At 36.3% G+C, this 24,589-nt stretch overlaps 1 protein-coding gene and 1 pseudogene across 1 annotated transcript; one reads left to right on the forward strand and one right to left on the reverse strand.

Moving 5' to 3' along the window:
• The first annotated feature begins 2,120 nt into the window (after positions 1-2,120).
• LOC114535039 (GATA zinc finger domain-containing protein 13-like) lies at positions 2,121-2,840 on the forward strand. Its single transcript, XM_028556414.1, has one exon. The coding sequence runs from the start codon at positions 2,121-2,123 to the stop codon at positions 2,838-2,840; it is 720 nt and encodes a 239-aa protein (XP_028412215.1).
• An 8,112-nt stretch (positions 2,841-10,952) lies between these two features.
• LOC114535040 lies at positions 10,953-12,028 on the reverse strand (annotated as a pseudogene).
• Positions 12,029-24,589: the final 12,561 nt, after the last annotated feature.

Raw genomic sequence — 24,589 nt, forward strand, 5'->3', positions numbered from 1 at the left:
ATGTACAGTCATTGCTCAAATTGATAGTAAACTTTATGGAATATATTTGAGGAACCCTACCTATAGGGTGATACGAGACATGGTGAAGACTCTTTATAATGACATGACTCGGGTACATATGTATCCACTTAATTATACTGTTACTGGACATGTTATAACGGCGAATTTGAACATGAGAGTCTTTTTATTATGTGATAATGTAGATGATGTATTACAAAGGCTTTTGCTTATTAGAGGTGATATGAAATGTGATAGATTAGTGAGAATATGTCTGAGTTGGTATTTTTCAACTCGATTTGGTATATATTCTAATCGATAGTAAGAGGCACGTGTTTTATTATAGAGGCACGTGTTTTATTGTATGTATAAAGTTGCTTTTCTTCTAAATATTATCATATTTTTTGATCATGTCTTGGAGTGTTAATGGAATAGTAAATAGGATTGAGGATGTTATATTTAGTCAAGAGAAACCTACTTCGAGGCGTATTAAGGATATATTTCAACAGACGGTTTATGTTCGTCCCTTGGATATCGATTCTCTTCTTGCTTTTATATATATCGTGAGAGTGCACGTGTTTAGAAATCAATTGGTACAGGCGTTGAGACCTGTATTTATATATTTTGTTCATCATATTTTGAACAATGATGTCAAGAAGATTCTCAAGGATTATGCAAGTATTTTACCTGGGAAGTACTGTATCGAGATACCTATTTATTTTACCACACACCCAAGTAATATTTTTAGAACATATATAACATGTGAATATAAGTTTGTTTTGAGGGTGCCTGTTGGTATGTTTGATTGCAAGATTATTGTTCAAGTTGAGAGTAGTCTCTATGGGGTGTGTTTAAGAAATCAAAGCTATAAGTCAATAAGGAATGGAGTTAGAAGTGTTTATCTTGATGTTATGTATGATAAATTAATGAATATCGGTTTTATAAATGCGGACGGTGGTGGTTTATTTACTTCATATGTCGTATGTAACGAGATTGATGACATGCTGAGAGATGTTATTATTTCTAAGGAACCGGGGAGATGGGATGAAATAGCAAGGAGACAATTAACAGACATGTTTAATGGAGTAGATTTTAATATAGATATTTCTGACATGTTCAACGAGGATTATTGACATGAATATAACATTAATAGAAGTATGACATTATTGTTATTAACGTTTGAGTGTTTGCATGTTCATATATTTAACCCACTTGTTAATTATTTCCAATTCCGATTTTGGGCAGTGTTCATATGCGTTTTTTTCTAAGTGATTTCCACACGTTTGCATCCAAGTATTATCTGTGTTATGCTGGTCAGTAATGATCCATGGGACAAGTTGAGACGGTTTTGGACATCCGAACACTTCTAGATTTATGTGCGGGATGTTGTTTTTCTGTAGTAGGTTTTTCTCAATGCAACCCCCTTTATACGCCATAGAGCTATTTCCGTTTCTTCTTGTGTTTTTGTAGAATGACTTGACTATAGTATCGATTTCGTTTGCTTCATGGAGAGGTATTCCTTCGGGACCGTAGAACGGGAGTTTATGAATGTGTTTAGTGACATATGAGCAATGTTTCTTGTCTTTTGTGCTTAGTTTTCCCCATTCATGTGGTATTTTAAAGAGGAACGATAAAGCTTCCGAGTAATCCATACCCATTAATCCTAATTCTTTACAGCAGAATTTTTTCTCTATCCAAAATCCGTCCATATCAATTAAACCTACAATATTTTCCATCTTTCTCTCGACAATGTTTTAATAAGCAAACAAGGCGAACTATGCCGACTTTTATACTTAGGAGAGGCGTGTTTTTATTTTTAAAAACACCGTGTTTTTATTAAAAACACCGTGTTTTTATTTTAAAAACACCGTGTTTTTATTTTAAAAACACCGTGTTTTTATAATATGATGCGTGTTTTTATTTTTAATGTCTACATATAGGTCCGCGTTGCGAGGATCAAGTAAGGATCAGAATTTTTGTTCTAAAATTCTCGCTTTGCAATATGATTGGATTATATTTATTTTTGTGTTTACCCATAAGTCCGCCCCGTAGAGTTTTGGTATCCCCCTTCTTAAACTATAAAAGCGACGATTTTGATTGACAACCAAGCCAAGCCAAGTAGTATGGGTCGCAAAAAGAGCACGATTGATAGGAACGAGCGCGAGAAGTTACGAAAGGGGAGAGTAAGGAAGGAGGAGAAATTTAACAGGTTGTTGAGTACTTGGGTCAAGGAGAAATATCCGTATATTTATTACGAATATACAAGAGCATATCGTGAGGTTGTAACAGCGAATCCTCATATAAGAGATATAACAAGGACGATGGATTGGAAGATACGGCTGTATGATAATACGGGATTGAGTATGAACACGATACGGGACTCAATCGACGAAGTATGTGAAGTTTTAAACATTGAGGATGAAGTGACATTACTTGAGAAGAGTATTAATAGCATTGTCAGCGATATGGGCGAAAACAACAACAACAACAACAACGGTGAGCGAGGCGAGAACAACAACAATAACAACGGTGAACGAAGCGAAAACATCGGCGAGCGAGGCGAACAAAGCGAGAACATCAACAGCGAGCGAAGCGAAAACAACAACGACGAGCGAAACGAACGAAGCGAGAACAACAACAACAACAACAACAACAACAACAACGGTGAGCGAGGCGGAAGGGACACGCCAACTTTCGACCCGTATGAAGATATCAGCAAGCATTATCAGGATTTTGATTTTGAGGTCGAGTTACTTGACTGGGAATGTTTTGAGGATGATGATAATTTTAAAGATTTAGAAAACGATTTGCGAGACATTGAGCTTATGGATTTTAATATATGAATTTTCATATTGAACTTATTTTGATATGTTTTTATAGACATTTTTGTATGTTATATTGAGCATAGTTTGTTTTAATAAAACATCTTTGATTGGGGATTTTCCTCCTATTATGTCATGTTTATTATTTTTCTTGTTTTGGGGATTTTCCTATTTATTACGTCATGTTTAATATCTCTTATATTTGGGGTTTTCCCATTTATTACGTCATGTTTAATATCTCTTATGTTTATTACGTCATGTTAAATTACTCTGTCGCACTCACGCGACAGGCGGTGTTCTAATGAGTAAAACATAATAATAATAATAATAATAATAATAATAATAATAATAATAATAATAATAATAATAATAATAATAATAATAATAATAATAATAATAATATAATAATAATAATAATAATATAATAATAATATAATAAATAATAATAATAATAATAATAATAATAATAATAATAATAATAATAATAATAATAATAATAATATAATTTTTTATATTTTATAAGAGATTATTTACAAGTTTTTCAAATCGTAATAACAATAACAATAACAAGTTTTAACAGGAGGTTTTTCTCCTTTTATGAGAATGTTCTTTTTAAGAAATGTTATGTTCTTAAGATTTAGTTCTTAGGACTCGTCATCACCGTCCACATCATGATAATTATAACTATAACTATAATTTTTCTTTTTCTTTTTCTTCGGTTCCTCTTCTTGCTCATCACAACGCCGGTAGTATTGCGGGTAGAATCCAAACGTACAAGGACCTCCCGGGGTGGTTTGGAGGAGTTGGCTACGTTGACTGCTCTCTATGGTCATTTCATCATCATTATCATCATCATTACCATTCTCACTATCTTTTGTCTTGGTATATGTTCCTATTTTCTTTTTTATCAGCCTGCGTGTCCCTTTCGCTCCTGGGGTTCCTTTTGCTTCGGTTGCGGGAGTAGGTGGTTCGTACCACATGAAGAAATTACATGATTTCTCTTGTGGCTCGGGACAACAGAAGAAGGATCGCCCCTTATTTACGCTCTCTTTTTTAACCACTTGTAGTTTACTTCGTTCACCATGGTGACATTGTGGTCTATCATCATTAATGTACACATCACCCCACTCGAAATATTTGCATGGGTTCTTATCTTTGGAACATACAAAAAAGGGGCGACCGTAGGAGGATTTCTCGGGGTTTTTCACCATTCTCAATTTTGCCAGGTTTCCATTGCAACATGTGGGTTGTTTTTGAAAGGTTGCCAAAATTTCTCAATTCCTTTTTCGTATAAAAAAGCATCTTCTTCTGTGCAGGAGAGTTTGCAATTGTTATTATTTGTTTCTCCGCAAATCCAGAACAATCCATTTTCTGAGACTACTGCTTCTTTACCATGTAGACATTTCATTTTTAAAAGATTGTGAGTAGGGAGGTTTTTCTTCTTTTATTTATACTTTTTATTGGCACGTGTTTTTTCAAAAAGCACGTGCCAAAAAGATAAAAACACGTGTTGAAAGGAAAAAACATGTGTTTTTAAATAAGAACACGTGCTGAAAGGAAAAAACAAGTGTTTTTAAATAAAAACACGTGTTGTAATATTAGAGTATATGTTTTTATATTAAAAACACGTGTTTTTATAATCAGATATAAATGGTGCAAGAAACGACCCATTTTCTCATTTTCGGGAGAATGAGTTCTCATCGAGAGGAGGATTTGTTTAATTTTATTAACGATGATGATGATAATGATGATTGGATTTGGGAGATATCCGAGGAGGATTTTAGGGAGGACCTCTTCTCTGATAGCGATGATGGATGGATTTGGGAGGTGAGTGAGGAGGACATGCAAGTTGATTCTAATCGTAAGAAGCGAGGTTACGAGGAGGTGGATAATACAATACAGTTTGGAGGACAGGATAATGACGGGGCAAGTACAAGCAATAATGACGGGGCAAGTAGTAATGACGAGACCTCTTTTTACACCATAGAGAAAATTAATGAAGTAAGGTCAAAGAAGTTTAAGACGAGAGGTGTTGATTATAGCGTTCGTTTTAACAACGAGAATAAAGATCTCAATGTTATTCAGGAATATGAACGTACACAACAAATTTTTGAAGGATTAATAGATAATATCACAAATGGGATGAACGATAGCGACCAGGTTCGTTTCGTTTTACGAACACCTCAACTTGATGTACCAATATCCTTACCGTTTATGCCTGTTTCTCATTTTACTCCCGAACGAATATTTTCACAAGTCGAGCGTGTGGTACAGTCCAATCAACATTTTGTTCTAAATGATACAGTAATTGCTGACATTGTTCATGTTGAAATGCCATCGGGATCGCGAGGCTCAAAGCGAAGTCGCGTGGATCTTTTAAAACATTTACGAATGAAGAGATCAGTGGTGGTTATAAGAAATAATGATGATGATATGTGCTTGGCCAGAGCACTTGTTGTTGCAATAGCAAGAATTGAGAAGGATGAGAAGTATTATCTCATCAAGGATAGCCGAAGTGCTCTTCAAAGGAAGAAAGCGGAGGATTTACACAGGGAGGCGAAAGTACCAAGAGGTCCTTGCGGAATTTCCGAAGTTAAATTATTTCAAGAATATTTAACGGAGTATGAGATTAATATAGTCTCAGCCGAGCATGGAGATGTTATTATTTATCCTCCCAAATCTAACCAGAGCGATGTGAAACGAGTCTATTTATATTTACATAACAACCATTACGATGTCATCACCAGCATGCCCGGTTTCTTTGCGCGGAGTTTTTATTGTCACACATGTAGAAAGCCATACTCAAACACCCATGATCATATATGCCCTTCCATGTGCAAGTGTTGTCGATCCACCGATTGTTCTCAAGGTTCGTCTGAATCAAGTTGGATAAACTGTAATGAATGTCATAGGTTATTTAAGAATGAGACATGTTATGAATACCATAAGAGATCAATAGGAGGCTCATCTATTTGCAAGAGTGTAAAGAGGTGTTCGAAATGTGGAAAATCTGTAAGAACTTGTAAACTGAATCCCAAGAAACATTTATGTGAGAAAGCTAAGTGTAAGATATGCAATGCACTTGTTGATAACTTTGATACCCATCATCTATGTTATATGAGGAAGCCAGGGCAGAGAAATGAGAATACCAATGGAGATAATAATAATGATGATGATGATGGTAATGATGATGATAATGAGTCGATGAAGAGTAATGATGAGAGGGGATATACGCAGATGTTCTTCTTTGATTATGAAGCACGACAAGAGGATGAGGGCGTTCATAAAGCAAATTTATGTATTGTTCATAACGAGAGTGGGGACGAGTGGATATTTTGCGGTGAGAATACAAACTCGGATTTTTGTAAGTGGGTTTTTACTAAGGAACACCAAAATTGCATATTTATAGCCCATAATTTTCAAGGGTATGATGGATACTTCATTCAAAATTTTTTAAACAAGAATGCTGTGAAATATGACATTATTTTACGTGGCGCAAAAATTCTCTCTCTATCGGTTCCCATGCTTAATATCAAGTTTATCGATTCTCTAAATTTTATTCCTATGTCTCTGGCAAATTTCCCTAAGACATTTGGGATTGATGAGATATGCAAGGGATATTTTCCTCATCTGTTCAATCGAAGAGAGAATGAGAATTATGTGGGTCCAATACCGTGTGAGGCTTTTTATAATACAAATGGAATGAAGGAGGAGAGTCGTGAGGCATTCTTGGAATGGCATAAAGAGCAAAGGCGAGAGAATTATATTTTTAATTTCAAGGATGAGATTATAAAATATTGTCGATCCGATGTAGATATCTTACGTCGATGTTGTATGGAGTTTCGCGAGTTATTTAGAGCAATCACAGATATCGATCCTTTCGAGAAATGTTTGACTATTGCCAGCGCATGTAACTTGGTTTTTCGTGTTAATTTTCTTCAAGAGGAGACCATTGGTATTTTTCGCTCCGATTATCAAATGAAAGTGAAACAATCCAACATGGCATTAAAGTGGTTATCTTACATATCGGAGAGGGAGGATATTTTTATTGCTCATGGGAGGAATGGGGGAGAGAAGCGTGTCGATAGATATTCACTAGATGGATATAATATTGAAAGAAATACAGCATATGAGTTTCATGGATGTATATGGCATGGTATGTATTTAAATATGTCATTTATTATTTATTTATTTATTTATTCTTAATAGTATTATTATTTTTATTATTTTAGGCTGTAGAAAGTGTTATGCTCGTGATACTGTTAATCCTGTTAATGGGAGAACAATGAGCGATCTCTATGAGTCTACAGTGAGGAAGAATCTCCATCTAAGGGAGCGTGGATATAAAGTGATAGAGATGTGGGAATGCGATTTAAAGAAGGAGCTAGAATTAAACGAGGACATGCGTACACATTTCGAGAATCATGATCTTGTTGATCCTCTTCAACCGCGTGATGCATTCTATGGGGGACGTACAAATGCCACGAGGCTCTTTTATGAATGTGAAAATGATGAGAAGATAAAGTAAGAAATGAAAAAGAGTTTCTGTGACGTCATTTTTTCTATTCTCATTACGTCATTTTCTATTTTTAGATACGTTGATTTTACTAGTCTCTACCCGTGGTGCAATAAATCAACAAGAACTGTTGTTGGACATCCAATTATTATTACAGAGAATTTCTCAGATATATCGACATATTTTGGATTGGTAAAATGTACAGTATTACCACCACGAGGATTGTTTCATCCTGTTCTTCCTTATCGCGTTCCAGGCAAATTGTTGTTCCCCCTATGCAGAACGTGTGCTATCTCATTTAATTCAAGTCCATGTACACACTCAGAACAAGAAAGATCCATTCCGGGGACATGGTGTCATGTGGAACTATTGAAAGCTGTTGAGAAAGGGTATCGAATTTTAAAAATTCACGAGGTGTGGCACTTCCCAAAACAGTCCGAGAACTTATTTAAGGATTATGTTAATACCTTTCTAAAGATAAAGCAGGAGGCGAGCGGTTTTCCAAAGGAGTGTGTAACGGAGGAACAAAAGCAGTCGTATATTGATATGTATTTCCAACATGAAGGTGTAATGTTAGATATGGAGAAGATATCACATAACCCTGGTTTACGTGCATTGGCAAAATTAATGTTAAATTCGTTTTGGGGTATGTATGTATGTATGTATGTATGTATGTATGTATGTATGTATGTATGTATGTATGTATGTATGTGTGTATGTATGTATTTTTCTATAATTATATTTTCTCTCCTAGGGAAATTTGCACAGCGTCCTAATGTAACAAAAACAGAGATGATTACAAGTCCACAAAGATATTTCGATCTTCTTTCCTCCGATGAGTTTGAGGTGTGTGATGCAAAGATAGTAAATGACAGCATGCTTGAAGTGCAATATAAGAGTACAAGTGAATTTTTGGAACCTAATAACAAGACAAATGTTGTTATTGCTGCTTTCACAACAGCATATGCCAGGTTGAAACTTTATGATCTCTTGGATATGTTACAAGAACGTGTACTTTATTATGATACCGACTCGGTTATTTATATCTCGAAACAAGATGAGACAGATCCGCCGTTGGGAAATTATTTGGGAGATCTTACAGATGAATTAAAAGGAGGATATATCACAACTTTTATGTCCGGCGGTCCAAAGAATTACGCGTATCATACTAACGATGGGAAGTCAGAGACAAAAATTCGAGGTATCACATTAAATCACTCTGTTACTCAAAAAATAAACCCAAATACTGTTCGGGCTCTTGTGTATTTACATGTAAAATGTAATATAAAAGCAAAAATAACAGTAGATAACCCGTTTAAAATTACAAGAGATAGAAAGGAGAAGAACATTGTATCAAAGAGGATGAAGAAAGATTATCGTATTGTTTACGATAAACGTGTGTTAATAGATAATTTCAAGACACTTCCATATGGTTTCTAAAAAGGCACGTGCAGAAAACAAAAAGCACGTGCAGAAAACAAAAAACACGTGTAGAAAACAAAAAACACATGCAGAAAACGAAAAAACACGTGCAAATATAGAATTAAAAACACGTGCAGTTATGTATAAATAAGCACCATTAAATTTGATTTTTCTCATTCACTTTCTTGTTTTCAAAATGAACGCTACACATTATGTTATTGTTACATTTAAAGAAGAACGTTTATATGGAGATCTTCTGGATTATTTACAAAGAAGGAAGGATAAATATCAATGGGTTGTAAAGAAACCTGACGTTCACTCATTCGTATTTGAAGTATTCATTTGGTGGGGAGAGGGCAAGGAGTTCTCAACAACACCACTGCGCTCTTTTCTTAAACGTATGAGAGATAAAGAAATATTGTATAAACATGAAATACCATGTTTTGCAATTTCAAGGAAGATGAGAACAGAGCATGTCTCAAAAAAGTTTCCGAACATCCTCTCGAATGTGCTCTCAAATGGATTATCAAATATCGGTGATGAATTATATCATGTTATCCGACATCATGTACATTTGGCATCGTTAAAGATAGAGGAAAATGTGAATTTGCCTGTACCTACACCATCATCACCACCACATCCACCACCACCACCACCACCATCATCTCCGCAAGTGATACCACCATCCCCATATTCATCATGGGATGAGGAGACACAGAGCGAGACACCATTAATGTCCGAGACCTTGGAGAAAATGGATAAGAAGGTGGACTTAATGATGCGAACTGTTATTCGTCTAATAAAAATAATAAAACAAATGCCCGGATGTGTACCACTGGGTGAGCATGTGGAACAAGAATCTAATGCTAATGAGCAGATTTTAGCCTAGGAGAAAATGTTAACCTCTAGGAAAGAATGTTAAGAAAATGTTAAGTATTATCATTATTATTATTATTACAAAGGACACATATGTTCTTAAGAAAGTTCTTTTAATAAATTATTATTACTACTCTCTTAATATATATTTTTCTATTTAACTATAGAAGATTTTAAATACTAGGGTTGACTCATTACCAAGTTTTGTTGTAGGCGCTGCTTGTTGAATTTGAAGGGTAAATCCAACGTCCTTATCCTCGGGCGTGAATTTAAATGTTTTATTTAGAATATACATTCTCTTATTCTTCGATTTTCTAATGTCTGAATCGGAATAGTTTATTGTCGCTAATGCTTTTGTTCTGTCATTAGCATTCTCATTCTGAATGGTTATTCTAAAACTGATAGTTAAACCTGTAGGAACTGTATGATCACTATCAAAGGTGTGTGTTAGAAGAACTATTGATACCTCCTCCCCCTTGAGACATGGAAATACACTACCAGGATATCCACTGGGGTCCTCCGTCTCTGGGATCCATGCGGCCCCGCGAAGTGCGGACCCATCAAGTGCTGAGAATTGGTATTTTGAGACAGTTATCGATTTTGAGGCCAACTCCGCATGCTTGTTAAATACGTCTATGAAATCTTGAGAGAAATTTGTATACGATATCTTCAATCTATTGTCTACAGTAATACTTCCATCCGCTTGCATTTTACCCGCAAGAAGAATATTTCCGAGCATGACATCTGCAAATTTATGTTTATCAAAATCTTTTTGATGTGGAAAGAGATTATTGCTCCCCACACGTGAATCTCGATAGTCTTGGGACGTGAAATTCTTGAATTTAAATCCACCAAAAATAGTTAGAGATATTTTACCTCCATTCCCGTTAACAGGGTCGTTTATTTTAGAATTTGTAAAGAAGAACTCAACTCTGAGAAGAGTTGGATTAAATGATCCAGCATTATTAGCCCGTGCCAAATAGTATTCATATGTCTCGTCATTTACTTTTATTGTCCCAATATTCTTTATTGAGCCAGCTACTGATGTAAAAGCAATTGGACTTGATTTGGCAGTATCAAAAGTTACCTTCTTATATCCATATTTAGTTTTATCTTGAAACATAACAGCAAATATTACACCATAGGCATCCACGCTTGCATCCTCATTGTAGAAAACAACACCTGACTCACTTCCAGAATCGGAATACATTTCTATCTTTAAACCCTTACGTGCTCCTAGGAATGGGACCTTGGTCTCTCTTGTCTCTCTTGTAGAAACTAGATTTCTTCCTCGTCCAACAGGTTTCCACGATCCACTATCAAAATGAACTACCCTTACTAGCTCCCTTATCATCCTCGTAACTTACTTTCTCGAAATCCTTATCTACCATTAGAAGTTCACGTTTATCAGCTGAACTTAAATTTCCCACATCCCCTTTAGGCCCTGTAGGTCCTGCAGGTCCAACAAGGCCTGGAGGACCTCGTACCCCCTGACTTCCCTCATTACCTCTATCGCCTTTATCACCCTTATCGCCCTTATCACCTTTATCACCCTTATCACCCTTATCGCCTTTCGCCGCAACAGAGCCTGGTTGTCCTTGCGGTCCCGTAGGTCCTTGCGGTCCTTTATCCCCCTTATCTCCCTTGGGTCCTATATCCCCCCTTGGACCTCTAGGTCCCTGCGGACCTATATCACCCTTATCACCTTTATCTCCTTTAATACCTCTATCCCCTTTACTACCATCACCACCGCGCGGTCCTTGAGCCCCAATGGATCCCCTATCGCCTTTATCCCCTTTATCGCCCTTATCACCTTTTTGACCGGGAGGACCCCGATCCCCTTTGCGCCGGGATCTCCCTTAATACCGCGAAGACCTTGAGAGCCTATAGCACCGTCTTGTCCTCGAGGTCCGGGAGGTCCTTGCAGACCTTGATCCCCTTTTGCACCTTTTGATCCTTGAAGTCCCTGGGATCCCTGAGGTCCAGGAGGTCCTTGATCGCCTTTGTCACCTTTATCACCTTTTGCAGCTGTTGTACCAGGGACTCCTTGCGGTCCTTGCTGTCCAACGGGTCCTTGTACGCCCTGGTCGCCTTGTAATCCTTGTAACCCTCGTGCTCCTTGATCGCCCTTTAGTCCTTGCAGCCCTCGCGGTCCTCGAGGTCCTGTATCTCCTCGATCACCTTTTACCCCTTGAGGGCCCTGATCTCCTTTTCGTCCTGGTGGACCTGCAGGTCCCACACGACCTGTATCTCCTTTAGGTCCTGTATCTCCTTTAGGTCCTTCAGGTCCAATCTCGCCGCGCTCACCAGTACCTCCTTTTGCACTTTTAGGTCTATATTCATATTCATATCCAAAATTGAGATTACCGTGCGAATAGGGATATCCTCTCTTCATTATGAGTGGTTTATAAATGAATAGAATTTCCAGGAATCCTTACTTAAGAAGAGTATGTGTAATATATTATTTCAAAATGATTAAAACCTCACGTTGTAAACATGGGAGCAAAAAAATCAAAAACGAGATTAAATAAGAATATAGAGAAACATGCTGCATGTAAGGTAGGATTAAGTCTAGGTCATAAAGATTTAAAAACCGAAGGTAGTTTTCAGGTAGGATATTCAGTTAAAATAAATAAAGATTATAGACCTATTAATAGGCAAGGACCAAATATTGAACAGCAACCACCATTGCAACGATTACCTACTATTAAGGAAGAAACTATAATAGAAGAAACTATAGTAGAGGAAGAACAGTATGAGGAACCTATAAGATTATCTTCCAGTCTACCCATAATTAAAGAGCAGGGAGAGGGCAATGGATGAGTATCTCTCCAGTATTTATTATGACCCCAAACGCGTTGGAGGATTCGGTGGTGTAGAACGATTATATAACGATGTGAAGAGAGAGGGGAAATACGATATTTCTAGAAATAAAATTGAAGAATGGTTGATGAAACAGGATACTTATACTTTACATAAACCAGCACGTCGCCACTTCGGTAGAAACAGAGTCATTGTTGGCGGAATAGACGAATTATGGCAGATGGATTTAGCAGACATGCAGTCCATAGCTAAGGAGAATGATGGATATCGATATTTACTTATTTGCATTGACGTATTTTCAAAATTTACATGGGTTATACCATTAAAAGATAAGACAGGACCCTCATTGGTTGACGCATTTAAAACTATCCTAAAATCGGAACGAAAACCACACAAAATTCAAACAGACAAGGGTACGGAGTTTTTCAATAAACATTTTAAAGCATTAATGAAAAAAGAGGAAATTCAATTATACAACACTTACAATGAAACTAAAGCGTCAATTGTGGAACGCGTAATTCGCACCTTGAAGACAAAGATGTGGCGTTACTTTACAGCAAAGAAGACTAAGAGATATATCGATATATTACCACACTTAATATCCTCTTATAATAATAGCAAACATCGTAGCATTAATAAAAAACCAATCGATGTAAATTTAGAAAATGAACAAGAAGTGTGGCATACCCTATATGGAGACCGCAAGAGAAGAAAAATTATTTATAAATTTAATATTGGAGATCAAGTAAGAATCAGTAAAATGAAACGTAAATTTGAGAAAGGATATTTACCTAACTTCTCAAAAGAAATTTTTACCATTAGTAAACAAATACCACGCAATCCTCCTGTTTATAAATTAAAAGATTATGATCAAGAAGAGTTAGAAGGGACATTCTATAAAGAAGAATTACAAAAAGTAATTAAGGAGGACGATATTTATGAAGTTGAGGAAATCTTAAAAAAGAGGGGAAAAGGTAAAAAAGAGGAATATTTTGTAAAATGGATGGGATATCCTGCGAAATTTAACTCGTGGGTCCCTGCCTCTCAAATAAAAGATATTTAAAGTGTATTCTTATTATTATTATTCATTTATAACTTGAATCATGAACAACACAGACTTCTATATTACACTCCCTAGCGACTCCTCAAAAAGTATTTTCCCCGAGAACAAACAATCCGAATATACCACAAAAATCCCACACCGTGTCGAACTAAATGGCGAGTGGGAGGTTGGATTATATAACATCTCCTACATAAAATGGAAAATAATACAAATGAACGGAGAACCTATTCAATATACAGTAAATGGTGTAAAAAATAAGGGGGAGAAAATAAAAAAATACTACGACTCCCTTGATGAGTATGTGAATGACATTAATAAATCTTTTACGGAAGAGATCAGAAAGAAAATCAATTTCAGCATACATTCAAGAAAAGTAACTATTACTTTAGAGAGTGGGTATAAAGTTAATTTACGAAGAGATCAAGCCATTATTCTAGGGTTTCTATCATTTAACGACACACAAATTGAGAAGAGAATTGAAGCTACTGAGACAGGAGCTCATGAAGGAAATATGCATAGAGAGACTGATATTTACATATATTGTAATATTATTCAACCTCAAATCGTTGGGGATAAGACACTCCCCCTGCTACACATCGTACCTTCAAAAAAAGACAAGGAATATCATTCTATAAAACACATACGATACATTCCTGTCCAAACGAAATCTTTTGAGGAAATACAGATTCTTTTAAGGAGTAGTACTAATGAACCTATTTCATTTGAACGTGGACGTGCATTGATAACACTGCATTTTAAACGCAAGAGTTATTTTTAAAAAATGAATCGTCGAAGAATTCAGGAGGGACATGGAAATTTCTTTCGTAGTATAGGAAGATTCTTTAGACCAATTGCCACAGAAGTGGGCAATATAGGTTTAAATGTTGGAGCTGGTCTACTTCAAAATTTAATTAACGATCTTCTTGCCGGAAAAAGTTCAAGAGCATCAGCTAAAGCACATGGAAGACAGGCCGGAACACGTGCTACAAACATGGCATTGGAAAAAGCATTACAAACATTAATGTTAAATCAGGCAGCAAATCAAACCCCAAGACAATCAGGTGGAAAAAAACGTAAGAGATCTCAATCTAGAAAACGATCTCAATCTAGAAAACGATCTCAATCTAGAAAACGATCCCCATCTAGAAAACGATCTCAATCTAGAAAACGATCTAAGAAAAGTCAAATCGGGGGGAGAAAACATAAAACGTCAATAAAACGATCTCTATCGAGAAAAGGTAGAAAAAAACCTCAAGCAGGAAAAGGACGTAAAACAAAACGTAAAACAAAACGTAAAACAAAACGTAAGAGACCCATTGGTGTTGTAAGAGCGCGTAACATGACTAAGAGACAGAGAAAAGCTCTCCCTAAAGACATATTTGGTTGAAATAAGAAAATACTTATATTTGAATGAATATTTAAAAAGTAATCATATCCTATCTGATATTGATGTAAAGAAGAAGTCCATATAAATCTCATAAGAATGAATAATAATTACGTACATCCAAATTCAAATCGTTGCGATAAAAGCGAAATTGATCTATTTGACATTCCATCTACACAATTAAGTTTGGAAAAAGGACGATGGGTTGATTATCATCCACTCTCCAGTGTAGAAAACGATGACGGGCCTATCACATTCATAACGGCAGGTACCGAAGACTATATCGACATGTCAAAAATGATTCTCGTGGTCGAACTGAAAATTACAAAATCGGACGGAACCTCCTTAGGCGGTGACGAACAATCAAGTGTAGCTCCCATAAACAATTTCCTACATAGTCTGTTTAAACAAGTTGATGTTTTTTTAAATGGAAAACAAGTTACTCCGGCTATGGGTACTTATGCTTATCGCGCCTACCTGGAAACCCTCCTGAATTACGATGTCTCGGCAAAAAAATCTCAACTCACCTCAGCATTATATTATAAAGATACCCCAGGACAAATGGATGAAACAGGAAGTCTCCCATCAGAAAAATCAGTGGAGGTCGTTACAAATGTCCCAAGTAGTGGTGTTGCCACTAAGAAAACCATAAAATTCATAGTACCGGGAAATGGAAATCAAGGCTTTGCAAAACGTCATAAATTTATTCAAGACGGAAAACTCTTGGTAATGTCGGGACCAATTTTTTGCGATATATTTATGATGGAGCGATTACTACTTAGTATGGTGGATCTCAAGCTAGTCTTAAACCGAAACTCTGACAAGTTTTGTTTAATGGATAAAAATGCTAATCCTATGAATGCTAAAATAAAACTTGTGGATGTAACTCTTAAAGTACGTAAGGTTAAAGTGAACGAGACCATTACTAAGGCACATGAACTGGCATTGAAATCGGTACCCGCTACTTATCCTATACGACGGGTGGAATGCAAAGCATTCACCATACCGGGAAACCTTCCACAAATAAGAAAAGATAATATGTTTGCTGGAATCATCCCCAAGACATTTGTTTGCGGTTTCGTAGACGCTGACGCTTTTAGCGGAGTTCACACAAAAAACCCATATAACTTCAAACACTTCAACGTATCATCGGTGACATTAACAGCAAATGGTGAAGAAATACCGTTTAAACAACTTGTCCTTAACTACAAAGATAACAAGGAAAATTTCATCCAAGCATATAACACATTATTCTCAGGCACAGGAAAAATGAATTATAATACCGGTCTCGATATCTCAAGAGAGGATTATTACAAAGGATATACCCTATACGCATGGGATCTCACTCCGGATATGTGCGGTGCCTCGCCCTATTTTAACACAGTGCAACGGGGTTCATTGACACTTGACATTACGTTTGCTGCTGGGGATGTTCCAAGTGCACCCATTTCCTTGGTATGCTATGGAGACTTTGAGAATGTCGTACAAATAGATTCGGAAAGAAACGTAATCTATGATATTTCTACATGAATACCACACAAATAAAAAACGTACTTGAACATCATCCTATAGTTAAAAAATATTTTTGCGGGGTGTTTCCGGCAGATGAAATACCTAAATTTCTAAAAACTTTCCCATGTGGATTTATTGTCAACACGGATCCTAGTACAAAACCTGGAACGCATTGGGTTATTTTTTATTTTACTTCAAAAGAGAACGGTGAATTCTTTGATAGTTACGGAAAACCACCTCAACATTATAAAGACGTATTTAGACCCTCCTTTGAGAATCTCAAATGGAATGCTCGTACCCTACAAAGTCATTGGACCGAAGTATGTGGTCAATATTGCATCTTCTATCTATACCATCGTTGTCTTGGATATACCATGAACAAAATTGTGAACATGTTTACGAATAATACATCATGGAACGATTGTGAAGTGGCATGCTATGTTAAGAAACATTTTAATGTTGTTATATTTAATCAACCCACTTGTGGGCTTAATCAATGTTGTAAAAAACTATTTTAAATAATAATAATAATAATAATAATAACAATAATAAAAAACACTCTTTTAGAAAAAATCTCTTTATTTGAAATATTTTTATACATCAATAATAATAATTCCTCTTCCTCCTATCAAATGGACCTATCCCTAACCAATCTTGTCGTCTAAAAATAGTTCCCCCCTCTTGGTTCTTCTTCTTCTTCTTCTTCTTCTTCTTCTCCTTATCCATCTCCTCCTTAAAACTCTTTCCCACCTTATTAAAAAAACTTATCCCAAAATCAAATCCTTTTCCCTTTTGTTCCATATCCTCACTCTCTGAGAGATCAAACGACACCTTCTTCTTGGGAATGTTATCCTTACTTCCCACATCTTTCCATCTCTCCTCATTTCTTACCAAATCTTTTGGAACGTTGATTCTATTTAGGACTTGGAAAAACTCACGTACACCCTCAGGATTAAAAGACTTGCGAGATCTCATAGCATCCGAAATCAAATCAGAAATATTAGACTTTGGGATAAGAACACCATCTATTTTCACTTGTCCTGTATTATCCCAGGAAATAACATCGGATCTTGCTCTCAAACGTTCCAAGAGGGCTAAAGCTCTTGCCTTCATGGTCTTTGGAATCCCACGTACAATTATATCATCCGTTAACTCGTTCTCTGACTCCTGTAACGAATTCTCCACTTGACCTCCCACTTGACCTCCCACTTGACCTCCCACTTGCTCCCTGTCACGTTGTTCATAACGTAAAAGCCTCTCCTCGGGAATTAATACCATGCGCTTCATCACTCCTTAAGTAACACGGATAAAGCTAATGGTACAAGCATCGAGAGAAAACCGCTACCCTTCTGAACTAAGAATCTCCTCTTCTTCCTAATTGAAACGTTTCTCTTTACTAACGCGCGCAGTTCTTTCTTGTAACGCGTTAAACGACGCTTCTGACGTGGAGTTAAATGAATTACCCCTTTAAGTGTGTTCAAAACAATCTCGCTAAGTGCTAAAATCAGGTCCGGCGGTCCGTATTGAAAAATGGCTTTCTGTATTTGAGGTTTTGATTTTGCTAACACCTGTATAAACGGTAGAGTTCTTTCTATATACTCTGACATCTTGTAAATGAAACTTTATTAAAAATATTTATATATTTATAAATCAATTACAAGATTTAAGAGAACGTCAACATCCACTGGAACATTTATATTAGAACCAACTGTAAATGTCATTTTAGTAACAATATCCGATTGAATTGGAATTGTTGGATAATTCTCATTTGTATACTCCGAAATAGAAGAATTCAGTCTTGTATCTGGAGTAACTGGTAAATATGCAAGAACCGTACTCTTTCCACCTTCAACATCGACACTTCTAAGTGAATCAATAAGATCACACGAGATGGTAAGATATCTCAAACCATGATTTACATCCACAGGGCCTGGTGACTTCTTCTCTACGCTTAAATGATAATTCTCGGGGAAACCAAGTATCTTGCCAAACTTCTTTAATTTTACTGAAGTCATTTTTGTTGAATCAAAACCGATAGTACATGTATTGTCATGAACATTGGGTGATAATGTAATATGTTCTCCTTCCAAACGCTCTTTTAGAAGTTGAAAATCCCAATACCCAGTCTCAAGTGTTTTCTCCTCCTCAACATTATTCTTCACAATCGTAAACTTGTTATTATCACTTGTAATATTCTTAAACTTCCAAAATACTGTAACTTGTTTCACAACAATAGTAGACCCCTCACGTGTCAAGAAGGGTTCCCTGAATGTCACTTTCCTGGAATTACCAGCAATAAAAACAGATATATTTCTTGATGTCATCCTAATTCAAATGAGTAACACAAATGAATACATAACTCATTCTACCTTTGCATATATACAATATGTCTCTCCCCAGGTAAAATATTTGTACGTAAACGAATACTCTCCGGGGTTTGAGGATGACAGTCAATTAATAAATATGAGAAAGGTTCCCTCGTTGCATTATTAAAAGAATCCATTAAATACTGTGCACGTCTTGGAAACATCTGTTTGGCCAAAGTTGAAATACCAAGAGAATCACGAGGGTTCTTGAATACGATAAAATAATGTGAATTCAAACTAATTGTTCTTGATAATTTTCCGGGAGGAAACAAATTCTGAGTTAAATAAAAAACAGAAATGCCTTTATGATGTGAACCGCGCGTGAATAAATCAGACACACGTTGATCCTTAGAGCATTCACTCATTAAATCATCCAAAACTATTAATGACTGCTCATGCCCCCTTGTCATCTCATCCAAATCAGAGGGAAATCCTTCCACAAACTCTATGTTATATAAATCATCAAACTCCTTTTGATACTCCCCATAACAATAAATAATCTTAGATGGAACAGGATGAAACATCTCATTAATATAATATAATATTTTTCGTATTAAATATGACTTTCCACATTGACTTTGACCCGATACATAAAAATTTGCAGGTACCTTAAACCTTACATCCATAATGAAAGTAAAAGTATAAATGAATTAAATAAAACATATATACTTCTCTTATACTTCTCACAATAACTTATATAATAAATAACCCATAATTATACATATAAACAATATAGGTCTTATTCTAAAAAAACGACCCCACATCTCCCTCCTCTTCTTTTTTGCTCGTTCTCTGTATGGTGATAGATCAATAGCTTTTAACACAGGTATTGCAATCCTCGTGGCTCTACGTCTCTCCTCCTCAGAAACACTCCCCGCCGCGTATACCAACGTTAAATAAGATATAACATGCCCAAAACTGCTAGGGCGCATCAATTCCCATATCTTAAATAAATCCTCATAAGATAATGCTCCCAAAATCTCGTTATATGTATCTGTATATTTCTCATAAATCTCTCCAACATGAAACGATAAAGTTAATACATCAATATCAACATTGCTCTTACAAAGTTCATCATAAATTACATCCATAGTTAAAAAATCCTCTGTTCATCTCATAACTAACACACTTCTAAAAAAGCTTCTACAATACATCAAAATTTATACTCTCAAAAAACACGTGCTCATTGAATAAAAACACGTGCTATTACTACTAATTAAAATATTATACGAACTAACCAAACCCTTGCTATTTTATTCAAACTCCATGATTGTCTAGTAATCGCCACATTCAATAATACATCATTATCTATATGTGTACATAACTTTTTAACAAGAGAAGAACCAACACGAATAAAATTCAAATTATGGTTTGCTCTCATATCAGCATAAACACTCTTTACAACTTTATGTATTAAACTATAATCCTGATATGTACACATTCCATAAAGTTTATCCTCAATCTGAACAATAGAGTCACATCTGAACATTCCACGCGGTAATCTTAACACATCTCTGTGGTGTCCCCATACATCAACATACTCCTCGTAAACATGAACACTGTGAGTCGTAAAATAAAGCGGAATCTCTATACAATACTTCCCAGGTCGTATATTGGCATACTGAGTAAGAATCTCCACAATATCGGCCCTTAAAATATAATGAACCATATAAATAAACACCGTCCTGAGTGCTTGTGTCAACTGATTTCTTAGAGGATGAACTCTCAGTAATTGAACAAACGTAATCATAGAATCAATATCCAATGGTCTCACATATGTCCTCTGTTGACAATAAAATAAACCTCTGATGGCACGTTTTGTTGGAGCCTTGCTATCGATAATTATATCTTGAATTTGATTAACAACAACATCGACACTAACATCAACACCGCCAGCCATTATAGAAATGATATAAAAATACATAAATATTACATATTTATAAAATTAACAACACGTGCTCTTAACATAAATGCACGTGCTTTTTTATAAAAACACCGCTACTTAAGTAATAATGTATATCCACATATTCTATTTAGACATAAAATACTCGAAATCCTCCACGGGCCAGTCGCAACCCACACTACGCATGATATTTATCTTATTCTTTCTTTCCTCCTCCTCCCGCACTTTGCTTATATCCTCTTGTTCACTTCCTGTCTCTATATCCTCCTGTTCACCTCCTGTCTCCTTATATTTCTGATCGCATAATACTTCGTGAGTGGTATCTGATAAGCTAAACATTAGGGGTGAGGCGCACGTATCCGGAGTGAGATCCCATGCGTATAGGGTATATCCCCTGTAATAATCCTCTCTTGTATTGAGACCGGTCCTTCTGTCCTCCTCCCGCACTTTGCTTATATCCTCCTGTTCACCTCCCAGTTCACCTCCTGTCTCCTTATATTTCCGATCACACAATACTTCATGAGTAGTATGCGGTAAGCTAGACATTATTATTATTATTATCTGTGAAGAATTATATAATAATAAAAGAAGCACACAACAGCAACATATATTTATAAGATAGAATAAACACGTGCTTTATAGAAGAAACACGTGCTAAAATATAAAAACACGTGCTGAAATGAAAAAACACGTGCTTTATAAAAGAATAACAAACACGTTGCAATAATTATGAATGACGTCACAAGAGAATTAGGATTTAAAATAACCCCATTAATCCTAATCCTAATCCTAATCCACTGTATAGAATATTAGACATCATTACGTAATTAGCTCTGACGTAATATTAGATATAAGCACGTGTTATTATGACGTCACATTAGAGATCCCACTATAAAATTTACGCGAGATATTATGACGTCACATTGCTGACTCAGCAATCCCACTATAAAAAATCCCACTATACGGCCAGGACAATACTACTCACATTACTTACAGTTCTATTCCGGAACATTTGTGGTTTTCCATCAACAGGATGGAGTGTAATGCCTCCGGATACAGATAGATCAACGCAAGCGAATATCAGAAGAATCAAGTGTTACAGAAATGATCTTTATGCACATGTAACAACAACTCGAGTTGACAATTTAACATTCGAGTCTTTATGGCAGAAAATTTGCCAAGCATTGGTAGAATTGGGCATTCCACAAAGTGATGTCGACGATTTGAAAACTTCATCTTTGGAGCCTGACAATAAACGGTATTCCAAAATCCTTGAACAGTTGAAAATTCATGAATCCTTGATTGATCGTTTGACACGAATTACAGAAGAATACCGCGCTGAAAGTGATGAAGATGTCTTGCGAAAACTTGCAAAGCATAATTTTAGGTGTAAAATTCAGAGAAAAGTTGAGTTATTCCAACGCGGAACAAGAGAGTGGTTATTAAAGAAAGTTGACGAGTGGTTTCATAAGAATGATGCGAATTCAAGAATAAAGTTAATAACGGCTGGACCAGGATTTGGTAAAAGCGTGTTTGCCGCTAAAATCTGTGAAGATTTTGAGAAGAATGGAAAGCTGGCTGCTTGTCACTTTTGTGATTTCAGTGATTCAAACTTAAGAGATCCTATGGTGATGCTGCAGTCTCTCGCAAGTCAGATGTGTAAGAGCGTCCCTGGCTTTAAAAATGAGCTCCTTGATCAATTACACCGACCGCATCAAGTCAAAAACCTCAGAGATGCCTTCCAAATATATTTACAAAATCCCTTAGCTGAATTGGAAATAAAAGAGCCACGTTTAGTCGTGATCGACGGGTTGGATGAAAGTGCTGCTGATAATAAAAATGAAATTACTCATTTGATTGCTGAATATTTTCCTGATCTTCCCGAGTACATCAAAATCTTTGTGACGAGCAGGCCAGAGATTTCCGTTGCTGATCTAAAACTAAGAGACGTTCAAAGGACGAACATTGCGAATGTTAACGCCAACAATAACACTGATCTTGAATTTTATTTTAAAGAATGTCTTCCAAGTTTAGTTGGCAGGGAGGTGGATCGAAGGCACATGAGCGATGATTTCTATAAGGATCATCCATATCTTTCCCCCTTTAGGCCAATAAAATTGCTTTCCGTTTTTGTTGCCAAATGCCAGGGCTCATTTCTCTATGCATATCACTTTCAATCTGGGCTAAGGGCTCGCTATGATCTTGAAAAGATATCAAATAACGATGTTATGGAGTTTCTCCCAGAAGGACTGAATTCTGTTTACGAACGATATTTTAAACGCCTGGAAGACGAGCTTAGCGACATAAAACATCAAAAATTCGATGTGTTGAAAATTTTGGAAATGCTGGCAGCTTCCGAAGGACCTCTTCCCCTCACTTTTGTCGCTCAGGCTTTTGGTTTAGCTCCAGATTGTCGCGAAACGAAAGACATCATCAACAAAATTAATGAAACTGTATCGTGTTTGTTGTACGTTTCAGATGACATGTTAACCGTTTTTCACAAGTCCGTTATTGATTGGCTTCTGGCAAAGGGCTACAAGGATCACCAGTATACTGTCAAGCTCGATGATGGACATAGATCGCTTTGCCATTTATGCGAAAAGGTTTTTAAAGAAATGAAAGATAAAGGTGTTCGCTCAGGACTTGAAGTTAACTTTTCTAATGACGAGAAATACGCTCTGAAACACGGTTTAAAACATCTAGAAAAGTGTGAAATGGAGGAAGGTGTGTTTTGGTCAGTTGATGTTATTATCGTATGTTATATGGTAACTGTAAAAATGAATTTACATGATTTGCGGCGTTTCTGGCTCACATTACTGCAATGTTCGTGGATTAGAAACGAAGATTTACGCGCCCGCATTTCGTACCATGTCATTGAATTTTGCTATTTGCTAAGGACTCACTCACATCAAGTTACGTCGACATTATTTTCACAATGGTATTTACAAGCGATTCTTACCCGTTCTCCAGAAGGTTATTTCAGCGATGATGAGAAGAAAATCGCGGAGACGCTACTATCAAACCTTTCACCTTTTGTCGAGTCGAATTCTTACGAAGTTTTGGTTTTGCCGCGAGCAGTCTGGGAACAAAGTAAATTTACAGTTGCTGCAATTTATTACAGCTGTTGCTTTATCTAACAATGAGAAAAGTGTGGCAGTTGGAGTGAAAAATGTTATCTATGCGTTATCTCTACCAACTTTAGTTGAAATTGTGAGTTATTCAACAAAATTGGAAGAAATTTCATGCTGCACATTTTCTCCAGACGATTCGCTAGTATTATTTGGTAAACTGGAAACGGCGTTTAACATTGCTGGAAGAAAGGAAGTTCCATTTTTCCCTGGAAATGAAGAGACGTTCGAGACCTGTGCATTTTCCCCTAACGGCAAAAGACTGGTGACTAGCGACGGTTCAAACACCATTAAACTATGGGACGTTGCTAAACAAAAAATGCTGTCGTCGCTTTGTGCTGGATTTCCTCCTTATTGGTGTTCTTTTAGCGTCACAGGGTTATTTATTATTGCAAATTCAGAATCTTCACTTTATCATGGTTACTCGTTTGTTTTTGGAACGCCATCACATTGGAAAGAAGTGATAAGCGAAAATTATCTCACGGGGAAAGGAAGCTAAACCAGTTGTGTTAAAGGGTAGGAAATGTGAACGATGTTTTCAGCGGGGATTTGAGGAACCAAATTCTAAACACTTAGAAATAAGGAGAAGTTGGTATTATAATACGATTTCGTGTCCGTGGATCTGCAAAGGTGTGGAGTGTATTTTTTCTTCGGAAGAATTTTGTTATTCGAGAATCACAGAAAGTATTCCTTTGACTGCGATTGTCGCTTGGAACCATCTTGTTGCTGCTCCTAACTTTTTCCGTGCAATCAAAAATACCAACTTTAGAAGATAAT

Source organism: Dendronephthya gigantea, unplaced genomic scaffold (genome assembly GCF_004324835.1).
Source record: "Dendronephthya gigantea isolate DGI-Jeju-01 unplaced genomic scaffold, DenGig_1.0 000109F, whole genome shotgun sequence".
NCBI classification, from domain to species: Eukaryota; Metazoa; Cnidaria; class Anthozoa; order Malacalcyonacea; family Nephtheidae; genus Dendronephthya; species Dendronephthya gigantea.